We start from the raw sequence: 18,900 nt of genomic DNA, 5'->3' as shown, positions 1-18,900 counted from the left end.
ATTTGCAAAAATAGGGTCACTGTTGTGTATTGAACAGATTCTTAAAGACTATATAATATCTAAAGCACTCTGTGACCCTAGTCAAGCTGCAGTGAAGTCAGGATTGTCCAAAGTGGTGTAAAACCAAAGCTTTGTTTTTAAACACTGAATCCACTTGAGCATTGTCACCTACTGGGCTGACAAAGCAAGACCTGAAGGTGAGGTTTGTCTCGTTCTGTGACTGTGCAAGTTAACTGGATCGCCTTCCAGAGGGGTAAAGGATCACCTTGTGAAACTGTGACGCAGTGTGCTGAGCACATGGGTTGGTTTGCACATCAGTTCAGCTGGCAGAAGGCTCACCCACGTATTCGTCTGGGTTCAGCACTATTCTAATAAAGGCCTACAGATGATCACTTGAAGTAAACTGATTTTTTGTGCTCACTGCCTTTTTTGCAAGCCTGTTCCATTCTGTATTATTTATATAAATTTCCTTTCTAGTGGCCTGAGATACTGAAGGTTATTCTAGAATTCTTTTCAATCATTAAATCATTTAACTATATTATTTGCTGTATATAACAGCAAATATTCTTTCCTTTCTTGCCATTCAAATTCAGCAGCCCGCAAAAAGTAGATGTCAGGAACTTAGATTTCATTGATACAGAAGGACTGTGATAGGATATGAAAACAGTGGATCTCACAAACGTGTTTACAGGACAGTTAAAATCTTGTGTCTGCATGAAGTGTAATGAAATAAATTCAGTTGGCATTCTTCTTACTTCTTGCCTGCAATTTTTAGTCTTTCAACAGAAAATAAGTGTTATTAAATAAGAGCATCCTCACTGGCAACACTTTCTCATTTCTCTGAAATTCTTGCTAGTACTTAGGAAATCACAATATTTTTTTGCTAAGTATAGTTTTAAAATTACAGATCTATAAGTGAAATGCTAACAAATTAGTGATTAATCATTAGTTTGTGATAATCATTTTTCAAACTGATTACAAAATCTGTCTTTTATGATGTTCTATGATATGATGTTCTATGTTTTTATTATGTTCTGATAGCTGTTTCTGTAGATTAGAATGGGAGAATACCTTTTTGTTTTGCTTTTACTGCCATAGAAAATAAACACTGATACAACAGTGTTAACAGTTTTAAAATGGTAACTGTACTTAGGTATATTGATTGCTTTTCAACTGAAAAAGGCAGAGACAGCGTGCTTTTGCTCCAGTGAAGCACGTCAAAATTCTAAGACTACTTGGCCTTTAATCCCAAGCTATGTTGAAGTAAGCTTGCATTAACAAAATGTTACAGGCTTGCAAGGGGGGTTGCTGTGCTGCTCACTGTCCTGCCTGAGGAATGTGTGGGAAGAATGATGCAGAAGATTGCAGGGCTTTGTGATAGCAATCATGGCAAAGGCAAGATATCATATACAATATGACATAGAAGGGAGCTTTCTCTCTCTAAGGCTGATTACAGAAATGTGAAGTGAACAGTTTCTGGTTCTGTCAGGAGTTTTAAATCCATGAGTTTCTAGCACCACCCACTGCTTTTAATCCTAATAGGATTTTTAACTGCTTTTGCCTGTGCTTTCTTTCCCCAGGCACTGCTGCCATTAAAAAGAAAACCTTTATTGAGAAAAGGTAAGATGGAGTTCACTGTATCCATCTCTTTATTTTGCTGAGCATATCTGGCGTTTTTTATGCAAAGAGATTTTTCAGTTTCCATTTAGTGTTTTAATGTGCAAACTGCTAAGTTGCTTTAAAAGTTCAAAAGTGAGCAGCCAGTGTTTTACAAAAAGTTGGCATCTTTAATCTGTGTAGAAGTCCTTAAACAAGTGACAGAACCACAGTGTAATGGGAAGCCCTCTCTTTAACAGGCTTTGCAGTCTTTGCTAATCATTTAGGCAGTGAGAAACTACTTTCGGTGTAATTGATTTATAAGATCATAATTGAAAATCTTATGTCTGAAGACTTATCAGAATAAGAGACATCTACGTGAACACGTTCAGAGAGAACTGCAAAATACAAATCCTGAATGGGAACCATCAGATGTTTGAGGCAAAGGAATAAATGCAATATGATCGTGAGCCCGGATGTTGCAGGATGTTCAGGCAGTGGTGCTCAGGATTTATTTCTTTTTCCCAAATAGACAGCTTGTGATGTACCAACTGAATGATCCTGCAGGAGCATGTATGCTTTTGTTGTGGACTGTGTGGCTGCTCTGCTGGGTTGTGCTTCCTCATTTCTCTCTCCAGCACTCGCCACTCTTCACTCTTCCACAGCAGAAGGAAGGTGAATTATTGCAGCAAGTGTATTGGTAGCTAATTGCCTACGAAGTACAGGACCACAAAGAAAGCAAGCTTTGCAAAGGAAATAATTTACCTTTGCAGTGAATAGATGAGAAGGGGGAAGGCCAAAGAGACTTTGATTTCCTTTCCTGGGCATCTTCTCTGCTTGGCTTGAAACAAGTACAGGTTTAACACTGGCAGTTTATGAGTCAGGTTCCAGGTTCTCCATGTGTTATGAATAGTTTCAGCAAAATCTTGCACAGTTTCTCGAGGCCACTGAAAGGTGTGGACTTACTCATGGAGGGGATAAGAAGGATACAGCACTACAGGCAAGGAGGAGAGGGAGGAGAGGATGGAGGGAGCAAGTTTGCTTCTTGGTATGCGAAGGCAGCCTCTCCTGTGCCTCTCTCCTTGAAGTTGTGTCACTGCATGGTCTCAGTGAGGGCTGTGCTGTTTAGTGCTGGCAGATGGTTAGACATAGAATCATAGAATATCCCAAGTTGGCAGGGCCATAAGGACCAGCAAGTCCAACCCCTGGCTCCACACAGAACCACCAAAAATCAGAGCACATGACTGACAGCATTGTGTGAGCACTCCTTGAACTCCAGGAGCTTGGGGCTGCTTTTCCATGCTTTTCTGTGCCCACCGCCCCCTTTCCCTGACCCCAGCTGCCCTCCCCTGACGCAGCTCCATGCCGTTCCCTCAGCCCTGTCGCTGTCACACACAGCAGAGCTCAGCGCTGCCCCTCCGCTCCCTGTGAGGAGCTGCAGCCGCCATCAGGCTTCTCTTCAGCACCTCTGCTGAGGGCTGAACAACCCAGGGACCTCAGCTGCTCCTCGGACACCTTGTCCTCCAGACCCTTCCCCAGCTTTGTAACCCTAGGCACCTCCTTTCTGTTCGTTGGATCTGGTTGAGGAGCTCTGTTTCTGCTAATTCTGTGGCCCTTTAAACAGTGAGGGCTCACCCAACATGAGTGAACTGTGAAATGATTTTTCTCTTGCATTTCCATTCTTTGTCATTTTAGTATAGAAGTAGCAGTCAGCTTAGCTTAGCATCTTGAGAACACCATCAGTGGTGAGATCTTGAGATCGGCACTGATGTGTAGTGAAGTGTCCTCTGAGATCAGAAGGCATAAAGAACTGTGTGACTCACAGGTATCTCGCAGAGAACGGAGCTACAAGCAGTAAGAAAGAGCTGAAAAGAAGTAGGCTTTTGTATAACCACACTGTGATAAACAGTTAAGTGGCACTGTGTTCTTTTAAAAATCATGAGGTAAGGAGGGGAAAAAAATACAACAGTGAAAGATGGGGTACTGGAGGTTGGTAGGTGATATATTTTATACACACAAAAAAACACGTTGCTGAGAAGTAAAAGTGGGTATAAGCAAAGCAGCAAATAGGTGTAGCTCTGTCTTTCTCACTGTAAGATCATTTCAGTTCTCCCCAGCTCTTTATAATTTCATTCTTGAATTCTTCTCTTCTAACTTGTCCAATCTGTATCCTTTGTAAGGAAAAACAGTCATGTGTAGCCAAACTCAAAATTCCTTTAATCCAGAGCATATATGCGTACACTTTTGGGCTGCTGCTCTGCTTTTCCCCTCTTCTCCCCACTCAACTTTTCTTCGTATATATTTGCAAAAATAGGGTCACTGTTGTATATTAAACAGATTTATAAAGGCTATAATATCTAAAGCACTCTGTGACCCTAGTCAAGCTGCAGTGAAGTCAGGATTGTCCAAAGTGGTGTAAAACCAAAGCTTTGTTTTTAAACACTGAATCCACTTGAGCATTGTCACCTACTGGGCTGACAAAGCAAGACCTGAAGGTGAGGTTTGTCTCGTTCTGTGACTGTGCAAGTTAACTGGATCGCCTCCCAGAGGGGTAAAGGATCACCTTGTGAAACTGTGACGCAGTGTGCTGAGCACATGGGTTGGTTTGCACATCAGTTCAGCTGGCAGAAGGCTCACCCACGTATTCGTCTGGGTTCAGCACTATTCTAATAAAGGCCTACATGATCACTTGAAGTAAACTGACATGTCAAAATTCTTAGACTACCTGCTTTTTTAATCCCACGCTACGTGGAAGTAAGCTTTCATTAAAGAAATGTTGCTGGGTTGGGTTGTTATTTTGGGGACTTTTTTTCATTTTTTGATAGAATTACCTTCTTTCTGATGGAAAGCTCTTCTCCCAGAATATTCTGTCCAATCTTTTCTTTTGCATGATTATCTGCTATGTTATAACTTTTCCTTTTTTAACGTACACTGCCCTCCTCAGAGATTGAGGCCTTTAGACTGCACACAAATTTTAAAAAATGACCACAACCAGACAGGCTGCGTTCTCTTAATTCATAGACACATAAAGCTGTTGATGTTGTATGAAGAAACTCAAAATGAATAATAAAAATATTCTGTATTTCTGAGATGTTTGTCATGAATATAACCAGTATTTTTTCCATTTACTAACAGGCCAGTGCAACCTGTTTGCATTCCATCCATTCACCTGCACATGACTGCGGCCACCATGCAAGTCAGCCAAAAAGACTTTGAGAAGGCTCAAGAGCAGCTGAAACTTTTGAAAAATGATCCTGGGAATGAAACGAAACTGAAGCTCTATGCTTTGTTTAAACAGGTTGGCTTGGTTTGCTTTTTTCGTAAGGGGCATTTATAAACTGAGAGGATGGGTCTGTAAAATATATATGAAAAGTGCATGTTGTTCTGAAGTATTGTCTTAACAATCTCTTGAAATGCTCAAGTTGTATTCTTGAAATGCCCCTTCAGCTCTGCCTGAATTCTGAGTGAAGCCAGAACTATTTTGTCGCATAAACTGGGAGTTGAATGTAAACCTTTATCCAAAGACTGGGAGCCATATTACATCAATTTTGTGATGCCTTCCATATAATGTAGTAAATATATTGATGCACCACAGAGAAAACTGCTTGCGCTTAGGAAAAAAGAGTGCTACATACTTCCTCTTACATGCGTTGCATCTACTGTCAATCAGCTGGTCCTATGATACAATGGTGTTAATATTAGAAGGTTTACTTTTGTGAGTGTGGCAAGTTTTCTTTTTAATAATTCAAGAAACTGTTCCCCCACATTGATTCTGAGTGAGGGTTGTTTTTTACTACAGCGTGGAAGCAGACCTATGTAGAAATAGTACAGGTAGCCCTATGGACTAGCAGCTGGTAACTGGGGAGGCATTCGTGGATCAAGATAGTCTGCAGGATCAATTCTGCAACATGGGCTGTGACTTTTTATATGAAAGAAGGCAATGAATTGCTCTTTTAAATGAAAAACTAAAGACAACAGGTTGTTCCATGCATTTTCAGTAATTGATAAAAATGAATATGTCCTTTCTTTCTCATCTACTCTAAATATCTCTCTAATAGCATACTCTTCTTCAAGAAGACTGATCATAAAATACTTTGGGGTAACTGGGACCTTTGAACATCAACTGATCCTGTGCCCTTGCTCATAATAGGGCCTACTTTGAAGTGAGATCCAACTCCATGGGTCTTATCCAGTGTTCTTTTTGTTCACATAACTTCTGTATTTTTTTGTCTATAAGATTGCACAATTTTGAGATAAGTTACTGAGAATGTAAATGCATGGGCACCTTGGAAATGAATGTCTCATTGGTTAGGTTCATCTGCAGGCCTAGCACTGACTGATAGGAAATGGCAGGCATTGGGAGTTTTGTGGTATGTGTACTGCCTGAATATTTTCTGACCACTGGAATTCCTTCTGTCTGAGGTGAATTCTGTATCCTGATCACGTAACAGTCCTACCTGTCACCTTCTTTAAGCCAAGGTACCTGAACTGTAATCAGAGGTTTAAATTAGTTTCTTTCACTCTCTTTTTAGGCTACTGAGGGTCCCTGCAATTCTCCAAAGCCGGGTATGCTGGACTTTGTCAAGAAAGCCAAATGGGATGCATGGAATTCACTTGGCAGTTTGTCTCAGGTGACAATACCTATAATTTTGGTTATTTGAGCTCTGTCTTGAAGTGCCTGGTCTATGAATGAAGGCCTTATGTCTGAACATACTACTTGTTAGTTGACTCACTTTGCTTCAGACCACAGTGTTGTGCAGTGTATTTTACTTTTGCACTGTGAAAGCATAGATTTCAGTTATTGCTAACAGCTCATGTCAGCATAAGAGACCCATATGTATTGTGATTTTCAATAAATATACTTTTTCCTATTTTATATTCTGCTGTTCCCCTTAAGAAAGATGGATTGAGTCTCTTAGTTCTTACAGCTTCTTACAATGAAGAACAAATCTGTGAATCCAGCGAAATTTGAAAACATTGTCATTTTAAGAAGTTGGCCTCTGGTGCTACTAGTAAATGAAGGAAATGCTGAATGCAGTCACTACTGCAAGAGGCCTGCTGTTCAGGAATAGTTCTTGTGATTGCTCAAAGATACTACTTAATGCAAGGTTGGGGTGACTTCTTGTTTGTGTGAATTTGGTTTTCTTTAAACCTACCTGGATAATTTCATGAACATAGCATATTCTTAATAGGAAAGGAATTCATTGAGGCCAGGATATCACTGGGAAGTGTTTTTGAAAGAGAGCAGGAGCTAGGAAGAGATTTGTGGTGGCCTCTGGGGGTATTTTTTGCTTTTTTATTTTGTTGCTCCTTTTTACATTTGTTCTGTTTCAGGAATAGCAAATAAATATTTAAGGAAATGAACTTGTTGGTGAAGTTGTAGTAAAGAGGAAAAATATCTAGCAAAAGTGTTAACACACTTACACTAATAAGTGCCCAAAGTATGCTATCTTTTCAAGAAAACAGGTTGTAAAGCTGTCTAGGTATAGTTCCTTTAAATCACTGTTTACTATAGAAACAAGGAGGCAGCATTCTTTTAGCTTTTGTACATTGTATTTGTTCTAAAAGATAAATAGTATCTTCGAACAGTTTTAAAATGATGTGGATGCATTTGAGCACCGCATGTCCTAAACTAGAAAGAACTTTTCATTTGGTTGGAGAAAGTCCAACCGGTAAGCAAAAACAAAGGATCCCCAGAGGCATGGAAATGCTGGCGTAATAACAGAGGTCATTCAGGTAATCTTAGGCACGGAGGGGACAATTCTTAAACAAACCAGTGTTGTCACTGTTGCAGTATCTATGCTCTTTCATTTTTCAGATCTGATGGATGCTGGCTTTATGTGTGATTTGCAGTGTTTAAATACAACATGTTCTCTCCTTCTTGATTAGCATACTTTCCAGTGGAGATTTTATTTGGTCCAGTAGCACACTCCTCCTCTTTTTTTTTTTTTTTTTGTTATTGATGACCATTTTGCGAATAGCATAAAAAAGATAATCTTCAATTTTGTTTATGTGTTTGTTTATTTATTACAGGATAATGCTAGACAAGAATATACTAAACTTGTCTCAAGTTTGATCTCTGCAGAATCTGCTGGCGAGAAAAAAGATGCTTCTTCAAAAGAGAGCAGTCATGGTGGCTATGAAACCCTAATAGTTACCACTGATAACAATATCACAAAGATAATGTTTAACCGACCTGATAAGAAAAATGCTATCAATCGTAAGGTAAAGAAATTAATTTGAGAGGATTAGTGGTTATATCTATTTTTTTCTTTCCTGATTAGGCTACTTAGGTTTTTCAAGAATAATTGCTACAAGTTCAGCAGAGCTACCTGAAGTACTGTGATCAGAATTTTATGAGGGTTGAGTATATTGACAAACAGTGACAATGTAAGACATGAAGATCTAGTACAAAATCAAGCTACTAATGTTTTACAGATTGGGCTCTTCTGTGTCTTTTAAAAAAATCTTGGTTTCTTTTTTTTTTTCTTTTTCTTCAGCCAAACTTATCATAGGATCGTGGGCTGTACTAAACTAAAATGGCAAACTGGAAGAAGACAAGTTTGTTTTGTGGAGGCAAGACTTGACTGTAGCCTTGCTTATAACAGTGCGTGCAGCCTAATTCAGCTTAGCAGTGTCATGTGTATGTCTAGGTAGTTGTTCTGTAGCTGTCTCCATGAGGCAATCTCTCCTGCAGGGAGTATTGTGATTATCCTGTTTCACAATGGCAATGATACCAGGAGAGGGCTTTCACCCCACCGCTGCTAATTCTTTAATATATTATTTTGCTGACTTAGACTGTTTCCCAGCTTTTAAAATTAGCTGTTTCCAGTTTGTATTTTCCAAGGGATCTTATTCTGACCTTGAGATTTGAATTTGAAGTCTGAGTGTTGCGAAGACATGATTTTGTGGTCAGAAACGATACCTCAATTGCAGTACTTTCTGTACATGCAAATGTTTTTGTACTTAAATGGATCGTAGTTAAATTGTCTCTCAGGTTCCTTGTTGTCAGTGGAAATCTCCTTTTTATGAAATTTTGCAGCATCACAGTTATATTTTGTTGATTTTTCTCTTCTGCAGATGTACAGAGAAATTATCAATGCACTTCAAGAAGCTGCCAAAGATGATTCTACCATAGCAGTTGTTACTGGTACAATACTTATTATCCTTCTCATAGATGTGTTTTCTTTTATGTCAGAGTACAGTATTGACATGAACTATCTACTTCACATTTAGGCTAAGATAGAATTATGTAAGTGGGGAAATGCTTTCCTCTGTTGTAGACTGAAGATTTTTGATAGCATTTTGGCAGAACTATTTCAAGGTGGTGCTTCAAATTCTTTAGCAACCTTGCAGTTTCTGAGATGAGAAGACAGACATGGGATACTCCTGCAGAGTACTGCCTTTGAGAAAGTGATGCATCTGCTCCACAGATTTTCCCTACTGCTTTTAGGCTTTGTATGGATTTAGTAACACATTGGACATTGGAACATACTAAAAACAAGCCCCTCATGAGCTGCACTGTCAAGCACAAGACAAAGTTTATGCTATGTGTTTATCTATGATCATTAGAAAAACTGATTTTTGGCTTCTTGATTCTCCTGGGGCTGCTGTAGGAACCAATTTGCCAGGGGTGCTGCAGCCAAGCCCTGCTGTACCCCAGTCATCAGATACATGATGAGTACAGTTAGATGACTGTAGCCATCATACAAAAGGAAAGCCCAAACTGATGCTGCTTGTGAAATCTAACAGCTCTGAGGCAGTAGCATTTGAATTCTTTAGAGGACCTTTTTGTCTGTTTCTGATGCTGACTGTACAAACTGTCTGTTTCTGATTGCTGACTGGTGGCAAGCGCAAGCGGGAGAGACTGAATGGTTAATGCAGGTGCTGCCTTCCTGACCTATCCTCATTGCATATAATCATGGAATCATTGAATGGCCTGGGTTGAAAAGGACCACAGTGATCATCTAGTTTCAGCCTCCTGCTGTGTGCAGGGTCACAGACCAGGCTGCCCAGAGCCACATCCAGCCTGGCCTTGAATGCCCCCAGGGATGGGGCATCCACAACCTCCTTGGGCAAACTGTTCCAGTGCCTCACCATCCTCTGGGTCAAAAACTTTCCTCCTAATATCTAACCTAAGCCTCCCCTGTCTCAGTTTAAAACCATTTCCCCTTGTCCTATCACTCGTAAGCAGTTATTCCATCATATAGGATGACTTGGACAGGTAAATCATACACTGTAGCTTTTAAATACTCCTTGCTTTCTTTCATGGTATCTCAGACTGTCTTGTACATTCACTGGAAATTCTCTGCTCCTTATCAATGATTAAATCTTTCAATAGAATGATTTCAAGGCAATGTTATATGCTGTGCCATTTTCTTAGTGCATCATAATGAAAGTGAGACTTGCTCAACATATTAAATAGACTATCTACTTTTGAGTCCTTTGTCAGTTTGAAGGGGAATGAATTGAGATATGTAAACTTACATTTCCATTTTCATGTTTAAAAAATAGGTATATTTCTCACTTGTTACTGTGTGAATGACTGTGAAGTGACAGCAAAAATCTGAATAAGTATGCAGGGAAAAAAATAAAAGATGGGGTTTTTTTCAACTGATGGTGCTGCAGGAAATAAAAAAATATTTTTTTCATCTCAAATCTTTTAAATTTAATATTCCTCACTTACTTACCCATTGTTTTTCAGTGAAGTCTTAGTCAAAACTTATTTTAAACTGTTGTTGTAGATGTCCTTAAAGATACTTTACATACTTCAAGACAAGCTCTCTAATTGCTTAATAGTGTTAGATGCGTGGAGGGAAATTTTTATGTAAATGTAGTAAATGAAAGCTTCTCTAGCTACTTAGAAATCATTGGTACATTTATTTTTATCTGTTCTTTGCAGGAAATGGAGAGTACTATACAAGTGGAAATGATCTGAATAATTTTTCTAATGTCCAACCTAGTGAAATGAAAAAGATGGCAAAAGATGCAGCAGAATTACTCAAGTAAAACACCTTGTTTTCAAATATGCTTACATTACTGTAACAGGTAAAATATAATTTGCAGGCATTGTTAGAAACATGGCAGCAGGAGCCCAGTTACGCTGTGATACCTCCCATTAGGTGACTGTGTCTGAGAGCTCATCGTGTGTGTCAACACAAAGACCATGGGGGAGAGGTAGCATTAATCATAGGAAATAACTGGGGAAATGAGGTGCATGTTAGCAATCTGTGTAATCTTTTAAGCACAGTGATGGTGTAGACTTGATTTTCATTTTTAGCCCCCAAAGTGCATACAGATAGAATGACAAAAATGTGCTCTTGACTCTGCAGTTTGTAAATTGTTTTTTGATTTACAATTTAAACAGGAACTGTAAGTGAAAGCGAAGTGCTCGGTTTTGCAGCTTTTACTTGGGCAAGCTGCCTGTGGCTCACAGTTGCCTGTTACAAAGTGATAGAGTCTGAATTGGTTGCAAGAAGTGCTATTTAGCCGTGCTTCAGTCTGTAGTGTTCTGTAGGGTATTCCATGGTGCATAGTCTTGTGGTCTCTTGTTCTTCCATCTTGCTTTTGTGGGAAGACTGTTATGCTGTAAATGTTACACGGGCACAGTGCTTCATTGCAGCGGATGGACAGATATCCCAGAGAAGTGGAGTCTTTATAACACTGTTCACTTCTTCAAAAGGTTGTATTTTGAGAATGCATTTTGAACTTCTTGGAAGAAGTAGCTATCAAAAGAAACAAAGAGTTGTTTCTCAAACCTGTGCAGAACAGCACTAGGAAATTCTGCGTTGTGGTAACATCACAATTTTGGTACCTGCTTGGAGCTTCAGTGCAGAATAGAATCTGTGAAGGAAGGGGCTGTTGGAAGGGTAGAATTGGAATGGAAATGTAGGCAAAAGACTTGTTAGTGAGCTGCATTCAGTAACTGTAACTGAATCAAAATTTGATTGCACTTAATTAGGAAGGCTGTGCATGTTTGATTCTCAGCTGGCAAGGAAATACAAGTATTTTAAATAGTTATTTTCCTTGCTAGTGTTCATTTGGGAAGTAGTCTACAATGTATACTAACTAGGATACAGCTCATGTTTTTTGTTATGCAGTATCTAATCATGTTTTGAAAATGGTTTGTATTTGATGGAAGAGACTGGAGCGTGTCTTATCTTATTTCTGCTTTTCAGGGAGTTTGTGGGCAGTTTTATTGAGTTTCCTAAACCACTGATTGCGGTGGTGAATGGCCCAGCCATTGGAATCTCTGTAACACTCCTTGGATTGTTTGACATTGTCTACGCTTCTGACAAGGTGGGTACATTGCATAACTGATCCCAAGGCAGCCTTTATGGCTCTTTCTGCAGCAAATGTTATTTGGTGCAGAGTAATCTGACGAAAAAAACAACCACACAACAGACAGGTATAAATGCCTTTTCTATCACTTTGAGGAATACCCCTCATTAATTACCTGCCTAGAGTTGTGCATCAGCCAGTGTTTAATATGCATTTTAAAACATAGCACGTAATTGTATTATATAGCTAATTTTTTATGCTCTCTGTTGTTTATCAATAAACTGTTTTTAACGAGAACTTAACCCAAGTTGTTAATTAATTTTAGGCAAGCTATTAGTTGCATAACTGTCAGCAATGGGGGGCACTTTGACTTCTGCCTCAGCACTGTGTTAGATTTTTCCTCAAAGGCCCTGCTTGACCGGCTTTGTCATTATGACACTTAAGAACAACTAATCTGCAAGACTAAGTGTTGCTTGCCCCAAAAGGATTGTCTATGACTATATCACTCCTGACATATGCTTATATAGTATACATAACTCATTCAGTCTATTCCAGTCCACAGATCTTTTTTATCAGAAGGTTCTTGGGTTCTCCCTCTTCCTCCCTTCCCACCTGATCTTTCCTTGCTGCAGGATGACCTCATTGATTCTTGTTCCTGGATCTAACAGACTACTTTCATCCTCTCAGCTTTCAGTGAGCACTTATACTGTTGGGTGTATTTCAGGTTTACATCTGCTGTCTTGATCTTTTCTTTTTTGAGCTTTAGTTTTTCCTCATATGCTTTCAGTCACGTTCCTTGTGACTCCTTCCACTCGTTCCTTGTCTTGAAGCATAATAGTACAAACAGAATACATCAGTCCAGCTCATGTCCTACTGCCACAAAGTAAGAAAAACTTCTCCACATTATGCACACTGTATTTCTGTGTATTTCTGCATCCCAGGATGTCTTTTGATTTGTGTACTTGTGATCTGCTGTAACCCTGTATTCTTTACTGTAGAGCTGTCAGTTAAAGATTAGTTCTTATTACGTACAGTATACAGAGTAATTCCTGCCAAACCTGTCCATGCTAAATAATACCTTCTAATTCATACTTATCCAGTTTATTAAGACTATATTGAATTATGATCAATTCCCCCTTGTCTTAGTACCTCTGGCATCCGTAAATTTACATAGATTTAGTTGCATCTTATTTTTGCATTGTATTTCTTTTTTTTTTTAATCTCTGCACATATGTATTAGCCTCACCCTTAGTCATATGACATAGCTTTCATTCCCTCTGTACTTGTATTAAAGTCAATGAATGGCTCATGATGTAGCTGTGAATATCTGTTAGTACCTTCCTGCTTGCACCTGCAACTTTTACTTGAGGATTTCTGTAGGGTCTTACAAAGTCCTTCACTTAAATTAGTCTTTCCTACTGAGAAATATATTGAGGTCTTCTCAAAGATGAGTATTCTCTGTTCTTCTTTTTCCAGGACTGTGCACTCTATGTAGTAAGGTCATCCTCATCCAGATTATGTTGTACTTTCTCTTCTAGTTTGGTTTAGGCATTGATTACAGCCCACTCTACAGGTGTCCAGCATTGTTATGTCTGGACTCTGATTTTATTTCCAGCCAAGAACTTACAGAATGGCCATGTTTGTAGTACAGTGTACAGCTCAAGCTGACAATTTAAGAGATGGAATTGAGTGGGTATCAGATAAGAGTGCCTTCTGCGCTGGTTTTGGCTCCAGTTCCTGGAACACCCTTTCTCCTCCCCTTCCTAAAGCAGAACCAGTTATGCTAGCCTCTATCCTTGCAGATGCCTAATCCTTTCTTACAAACTTTCAATCATACAGATATCCCAAGCTTGCTAGGAAGCCTACTGATATGTCCTACTCTACAGTCAGCTGCAGAACGGTACGAAATGATTACCTTCTACTATGAAAGCTCAAACAGCAATGAGCATCTTCATGTGTCAGTTCATATTTTTTAAAAGGCAAGCCTTTTATCTTCCATGCTTAAAGTTCATATGCATTGTCAAAATACAAAGCTTTGCATTTAAGTTTTAACTTACAAATAGGGTTTGGTTTTGTGTGATCCCACGATATATTTCTGCCACAGATTCCTTTCTCAAATTTTCAGAAAATTTGAGGAAGAAAAGATTCAAAGACTTGAATTTTTCAGCAGTAGAATAAATTTCGTGTGCTTTCAGACAGGGAAATTCTCTGCCTCCCAAATTATTTGGGCTAACTTTCAGAGTACATATGTCTGAGCATTCTTTTTATAAAGATCTTGCACATGCAGATTAGTTCTCCAAGCCTTCTATTCAAAGAAGGTAATTTCATAAATGGGGATTATAAGATAAGGGAAGTGAATTATGTACATACAGACCATTTTTATGTGCATTGAGAGTTTGAGGCTGTTTTATCAGATTATATTTAAAGCCTACTATGGTAGAAGTTCAGATCTTTTTCTGATGAATTCTGTTATATTAGAAACTGGAAAATGAAAACTAAATCCTAGTACCACACTCTGTTGTGAGCTTTGTTGTTGTTGTTGTTGTTGTTTTCCAGGCTACATTTCATACCCCATTCAGCCAGCTTGGTCAAAGTCCAGAAGGATGTTCTTCCTACCTGTTTCCAAAAATCATGGGCTCAGCCAAGGTAAGAATGTCTGCGCTGTATGTAGGAACTTCTGAACTTTGTGTCAGTATTCTTCACTGCAAGTGGAGTCGCACTGAGTCCTTGAAAAAAAACTCCTGCTCACATGTTTTGAACCAAAGATAAATGTAATGACAGTATCAGCACAGGCACCTAAACAGGACTGAACACTGGTAAAGCTATAGAATGATGTTGATGTAAGTTGTCTTTTTTATGGCTTTCTCCACCTGTCTGAGATTATTTCTATATAGTGGAAGGTTGTATCTTTTTTTCCAGCAATGGGAGGGAATGATGTAAAAAAGACTTTAAAACAAAACAAAACAAAACAAAACAAAAAAAAAACGGGGAGGGGGGGGAACCACAGAGCGCTCTCTAGAAATGTCTTGGCAGGCTCAGCATTATGTGGCTCCAAGGCTGATGACACCAACAGAATTTGGGGCTTCTGGGTTATGGGATTATCTGCATAACACCATAGGATGCACCTTTCTCAGAGGGAGTAAGAGATTTGTGCAGGAGTTAGAGTTGATAAACAGAGCTTCAAACCAGATTTGAATTGGGAAAGAGATAAAACCAGGCTTGCCCATGATAAGCCATGGATTGGCTGCACCAAAATTTGAGAGACTGCATGTTAGTGAGGTCCTTCATTCTGCTCCACCAGATGCTGGCTACAGTGAAGCGTCTTTGGAATGTTGCTACACCAGTGTATGCAGCATGAGGAAAAAGCAAGAGGAGCCAGAAGCTTTGGCTCAGAGTTGAAGGCCAGTCACTAGTGGTGCACCCTGGGGCTAATACTGGGTTTAATACTTAACCTCTTAATGGAGACAAAGATAATGGGACTCAGCATGTTTGCGGATGATAGAAAACTGAGATATTCAGAGGGACCTGGACACACCTGAGAATCTCTTGGAGTTCAGCACAGGAAAACACAAAGTCCTGCACTGGGGAGAGCTATATACTAGTGCAGGCTGTGGACTGTATGGCTGGAAAGCAACTTTAAGAGAAGGACCTGGAGGTCCTGGAAGACATCCAGTTAAATGTGTGTAGTCTTACTGCAAAGAAGGCCAAAATTATTCTGGTCTGCGTTAGGCATAGCAGTGTCCACACATGGACTGAGGTGATCTTCCCCTCTTCTTAATACTGGTGAGTGCGTATTGTGATCTAGACTTCCCCTGCAAGGGAAATGATGGAGATACTGGAGGACAAGCAAAGAACCACAAAAATGATTGCAGCATTGAAGATACTGCATATGAGAAGAGGCTGAGAGATCTGGAACTGTTTCACATGAAGAACAGAATCTCAGGGGGATCTTAGAAATGTTTACAAATACCTTATGAAAGTTTGTAAAGAAGATGGAGACATACTCCTGTCAGTGGTGCCCAGTGAAAGGGCCAGAGGAATGGGGTACATATTGAAAGATTATGAAAATAAGAATTTTACAGTGAGGGTGGTGAAACGCTGCAATAGGTTGTGAGGAGTGGCTGCCGAGTCTCCATCCTTGGAGATGCTTCTGGGCAGCCTGCTCCAGCTACCCCTGCTGAGCTTCCAACTAGACAATCTGCAGAAGTCCCTTCTAACCTCATCTGTTCTGTGATTCTCTGCTCTTTCAGAGAGCAGATTTTAACAGGCAAGAGCCTAAAACAAATGTGCCTTGGAAGCTTGTGCCTTTCCTGTAATGTTCCTTGAGTCTTGTGTCTTGTTCGCTCACGCTCTGCTCTTCTTTATTTAGGCAAATGAGATGTTGCTTTTCAATAAAAAGCTGACTGCAGCTGAAGCCTGTGCTGTGGGACTTGTGAATGAAGTTTTCCCCGACAGCACCTTCCAGAAGGAAGTTTGGGCAAGGTTAAAAGCTTATGCAAGTCTCCCCAAAAATGTCAGTATTTTAGTTTTTTTCTCTATGCTATAAGCCTCCTGCATTACCAGTCCTCCTGCCAAATCTGTATTGGTTCTTGTTTTCATGTGATCCTTAACTGAAATAACAAAGCTCAGCATACTTTGCTTCTATCTATCCCAGTGCTGCTGAGGAAAAAATACTTCTCTTTTTTTTTCCCTGGCTGAATTCAATACAATGCACTTTACAGAGACTCGATGGCTGAAAAACATTGAAAATTAGCTATTTAATCTGCTTGCAAGCTATGTGCAAGTTGGATTCCTTCTCTTTGTTTTTTATTTTAGCAATAGTAATACGTGCACTGTGGGTGCTCAGGATGAAGCTGGCTGGCCTTACTTTTTTTTGTTGAACTCAGTCATCCCATTCACTAGTTTAGGCTTTGCAAAGTTACTTGAGTCCCAATGGTATTGTGTTGTGTTGGACAAGAGGAGATACTCACGCTAACTCCTGATAATCAAAGTTACATTTGGCACCACAGGTAGTTAAATAAGTTTCACTTCTTACACTCATCTACTTATCTTGTGAGCACTAAGTGGATTGCTGTATTGCTCCCCATCAACTTCAGCCATATTAGCTTTAGTAATTAAATGCAGTGTTCTATTTCCAGCTAAAGGGTTGACTAAAAGCTAGATTGTACAATGTTAATACATCCCAGTTTGAATTCCAATGCGCTTGTTGTGCTATTTTCTGAAATGAATGTATAGAAAACATAACGTCCTGATATTCCTCACTTAATGTAGATATTCTTTTCCTTTCTCCTTCAGTCTTTGGCAGTGTCAAAGCAACTGCTACGAAATATAGAAAAGGAGAAGCTCCATGCTGTCAACAGTCAAGAGTGTGAAGTACTCATAGAGAGGTGGTTATCTGATGAATGCCTAAATGCTCTTGTCACCTTCTTTCAGAGGAAATCAAAACTGTAATCTTTACCAGCAGAGCACTTAATGTTCTGGAAACAGCAATTCACCTTCTGGCAATAGTCTTGTCTGCCCTTATCCTTAGAAAGCTTTCTCTGCAAATAATAATTCTTTTACCTTTTGATGCACTATATTTCTATACAGAATACTGGGTTAAAACTGTTTCATGAAATTAATGCTGTGTTATGTGCCTTGGATCCATTATGGTTATTTAAATTAGGGGAAAAGGTTCATTTTCCTGCAGGCAGCAGTGGTGTTTCTGAATAGTACTAAAGTAGATTGTCACTTGAAAGAAGCAGCAAATTCAATAGCACTGTATTTTGGTAGCTTTTCAATGTCTTACAAGTGATTCTTTTTCATCTGTGGGGAAGAAAATGCTGTATTGATGAAAAATAAATATAAGTATTTAATTAATCTTGTGCTGATTATTACTATTACTGCTAAACATCCTTAGTGACAAGGAAAGTAATTCCTGGAAGTATATTAATGAAATACTCTTCTTACAAAAGTATTTACTTGTGATGTCGTGAAATAAACCCGGCAGGGACTATGAGAATCTTCTTAATGTTGTTGTTATTTATAACACTAAAGTATATATGTATTTTTTATTTGAAGAAGGTAAGAAATCTTCCTTGCTTTCTATTTATTTTCTTCTTTGGTAGTACTTTAAAGAAAATGGTTCTATCTAGCAAATTTGAAAGCATCCTCACAGTAAACCTATAAGGGTTATAGACATACCCACAACCAATTAAAAGTCTGTGAAAGGAAACATTGCTGATGAAATTTGCCCACTGTAAACACTGTAGTTTTGAAGGATTAGGAAGAAAAAATCTGATACGGAAAAAAAGAGGGTCTTTCCCAAGTCAACTCCAAACTGTTTGATAATGGTTTTCTCACACACAGAACTCTGTTCTTTTTCTTTCTTGTCATTTTGTTTGAAGATTTAGCGCAGCCTAGAATATACATGATGCCTCTGCAACATTTCTCAGAATCTACTATACAGTGTGGGAATCACAGTCTTAGCTGTGCAGCTTATTTGCAATAATGCAAAAGAAAATTATTTCTACTTAAAAATTATTGTCTCTTTGACTTTTCCCTAATTGTCTTTCAGGAAAAGAAAAGCAGTCATAAATATATAAACACCATGCTTGAGTACCAATAGTGAAACTTATAACTGAAATATTTTTGCTCATAAAAATTATGTTGTGTGAAATACAGAAAAGAATGAGATATTTAGTTATTGGATGTATTTCAGTCTAGATAATCAGCAACACCAGTAAAATGTAAAGTGTCTGCAGTGCACCTTACATCAAATCCTGTTAGCTCCGTATCTTCTTCAAACTGTTTGGTTAGGTTATAATCTCTTAATGATAGGAGAAAAGAGCAAACCCCTGAAAGCACAGCACTGCAATGAGTGAAACACTGTTACTTTATTCAGATGGATGACATACAAGTTTCTGTCTCATCAAAAAAGCAAATTATTAGACAGATTTTACTAGGAAATAGTTGTATTTATAGGCTACAAATTGAGGCTTTCTGCTTATGGTATTGCTCAACAGTACTTCTAGCCTTCTGTCA

At 38.9% G+C, this 18,900-nt stretch overlaps 1 protein-coding gene across 7 annotated transcripts in view; it reads left to right on the top strand.

Annotated features, from left to right (window-relative positions):
- ECI2 (enoyl-CoA delta isomerase 2) overlaps window positions 1-17,883 on the top strand; it is a 28,890-nt gene extending 11,007 nt beyond the window's left edge. For 4 of the 7 annotated variants that reach the window (XM_042837105.1, XM_042837088.1, XM_042837096.1 and 1 more), the window contains 10 exons: window positions 1,581-1,620; window positions 4,732-4,894; window positions 6,129-6,227; window positions 7,630-7,821; window positions 8,677-8,746; window positions 10,499-10,601; window positions 11,775-11,895; window positions 14,434-14,523; window positions 16,247-16,390; window positions 17,173-17,883. In XM_042837105.1, the coding sequence (XP_042693039.1) occupies window positions 4,772-4,894; window positions 6,129-6,227; window positions 7,630-7,821; window positions 8,677-8,746; window positions 10,499-10,601; window positions 11,775-11,895; window positions 14,434-14,523; window positions 16,247-16,390; window positions 17,173-17,328 (1,098 nt within the window). In that variant the 5' untranslated portion in view covers window positions 1,581-1,620; window positions 4,732-4,771 and the 3' untranslated portion in view covers window positions 17,329-17,883. The remainder of the gene's footprint in view (window positions 1-1,580; window positions 1,621-4,731; window positions 4,895-6,128; window positions 6,228-7,629; window positions 7,822-8,676; window positions 8,747-10,498; window positions 10,602-11,774; window positions 11,896-14,433; window positions 14,524-16,246; window positions 16,391-17,172) is intronic. The other 3 variants (XM_042837084.1, XM_042837118.1, XM_042837128.1) reach the window with 2 other exon arrangements.
- The last annotated feature ends 1,017 nt before the right edge of the window (window positions 17,884-18,900 follow it).

This window comes from Centrocercus urophasianus, unplaced genomic scaffold, assembly GCF_019232065.1.
Source record: "Centrocercus urophasianus isolate 14NV4802_14NV808 unplaced genomic scaffold, USGS_Curo_1.0 seq_11, whole genome shotgun sequence".
NCBI lineage: Eukaryota > Metazoa > Chordata > Aves > Galliformes > Phasianidae > Centrocercus > Centrocercus urophasianus.
This window is presented reverse-complemented; position numbering and strand designations above follow the sequence as displayed.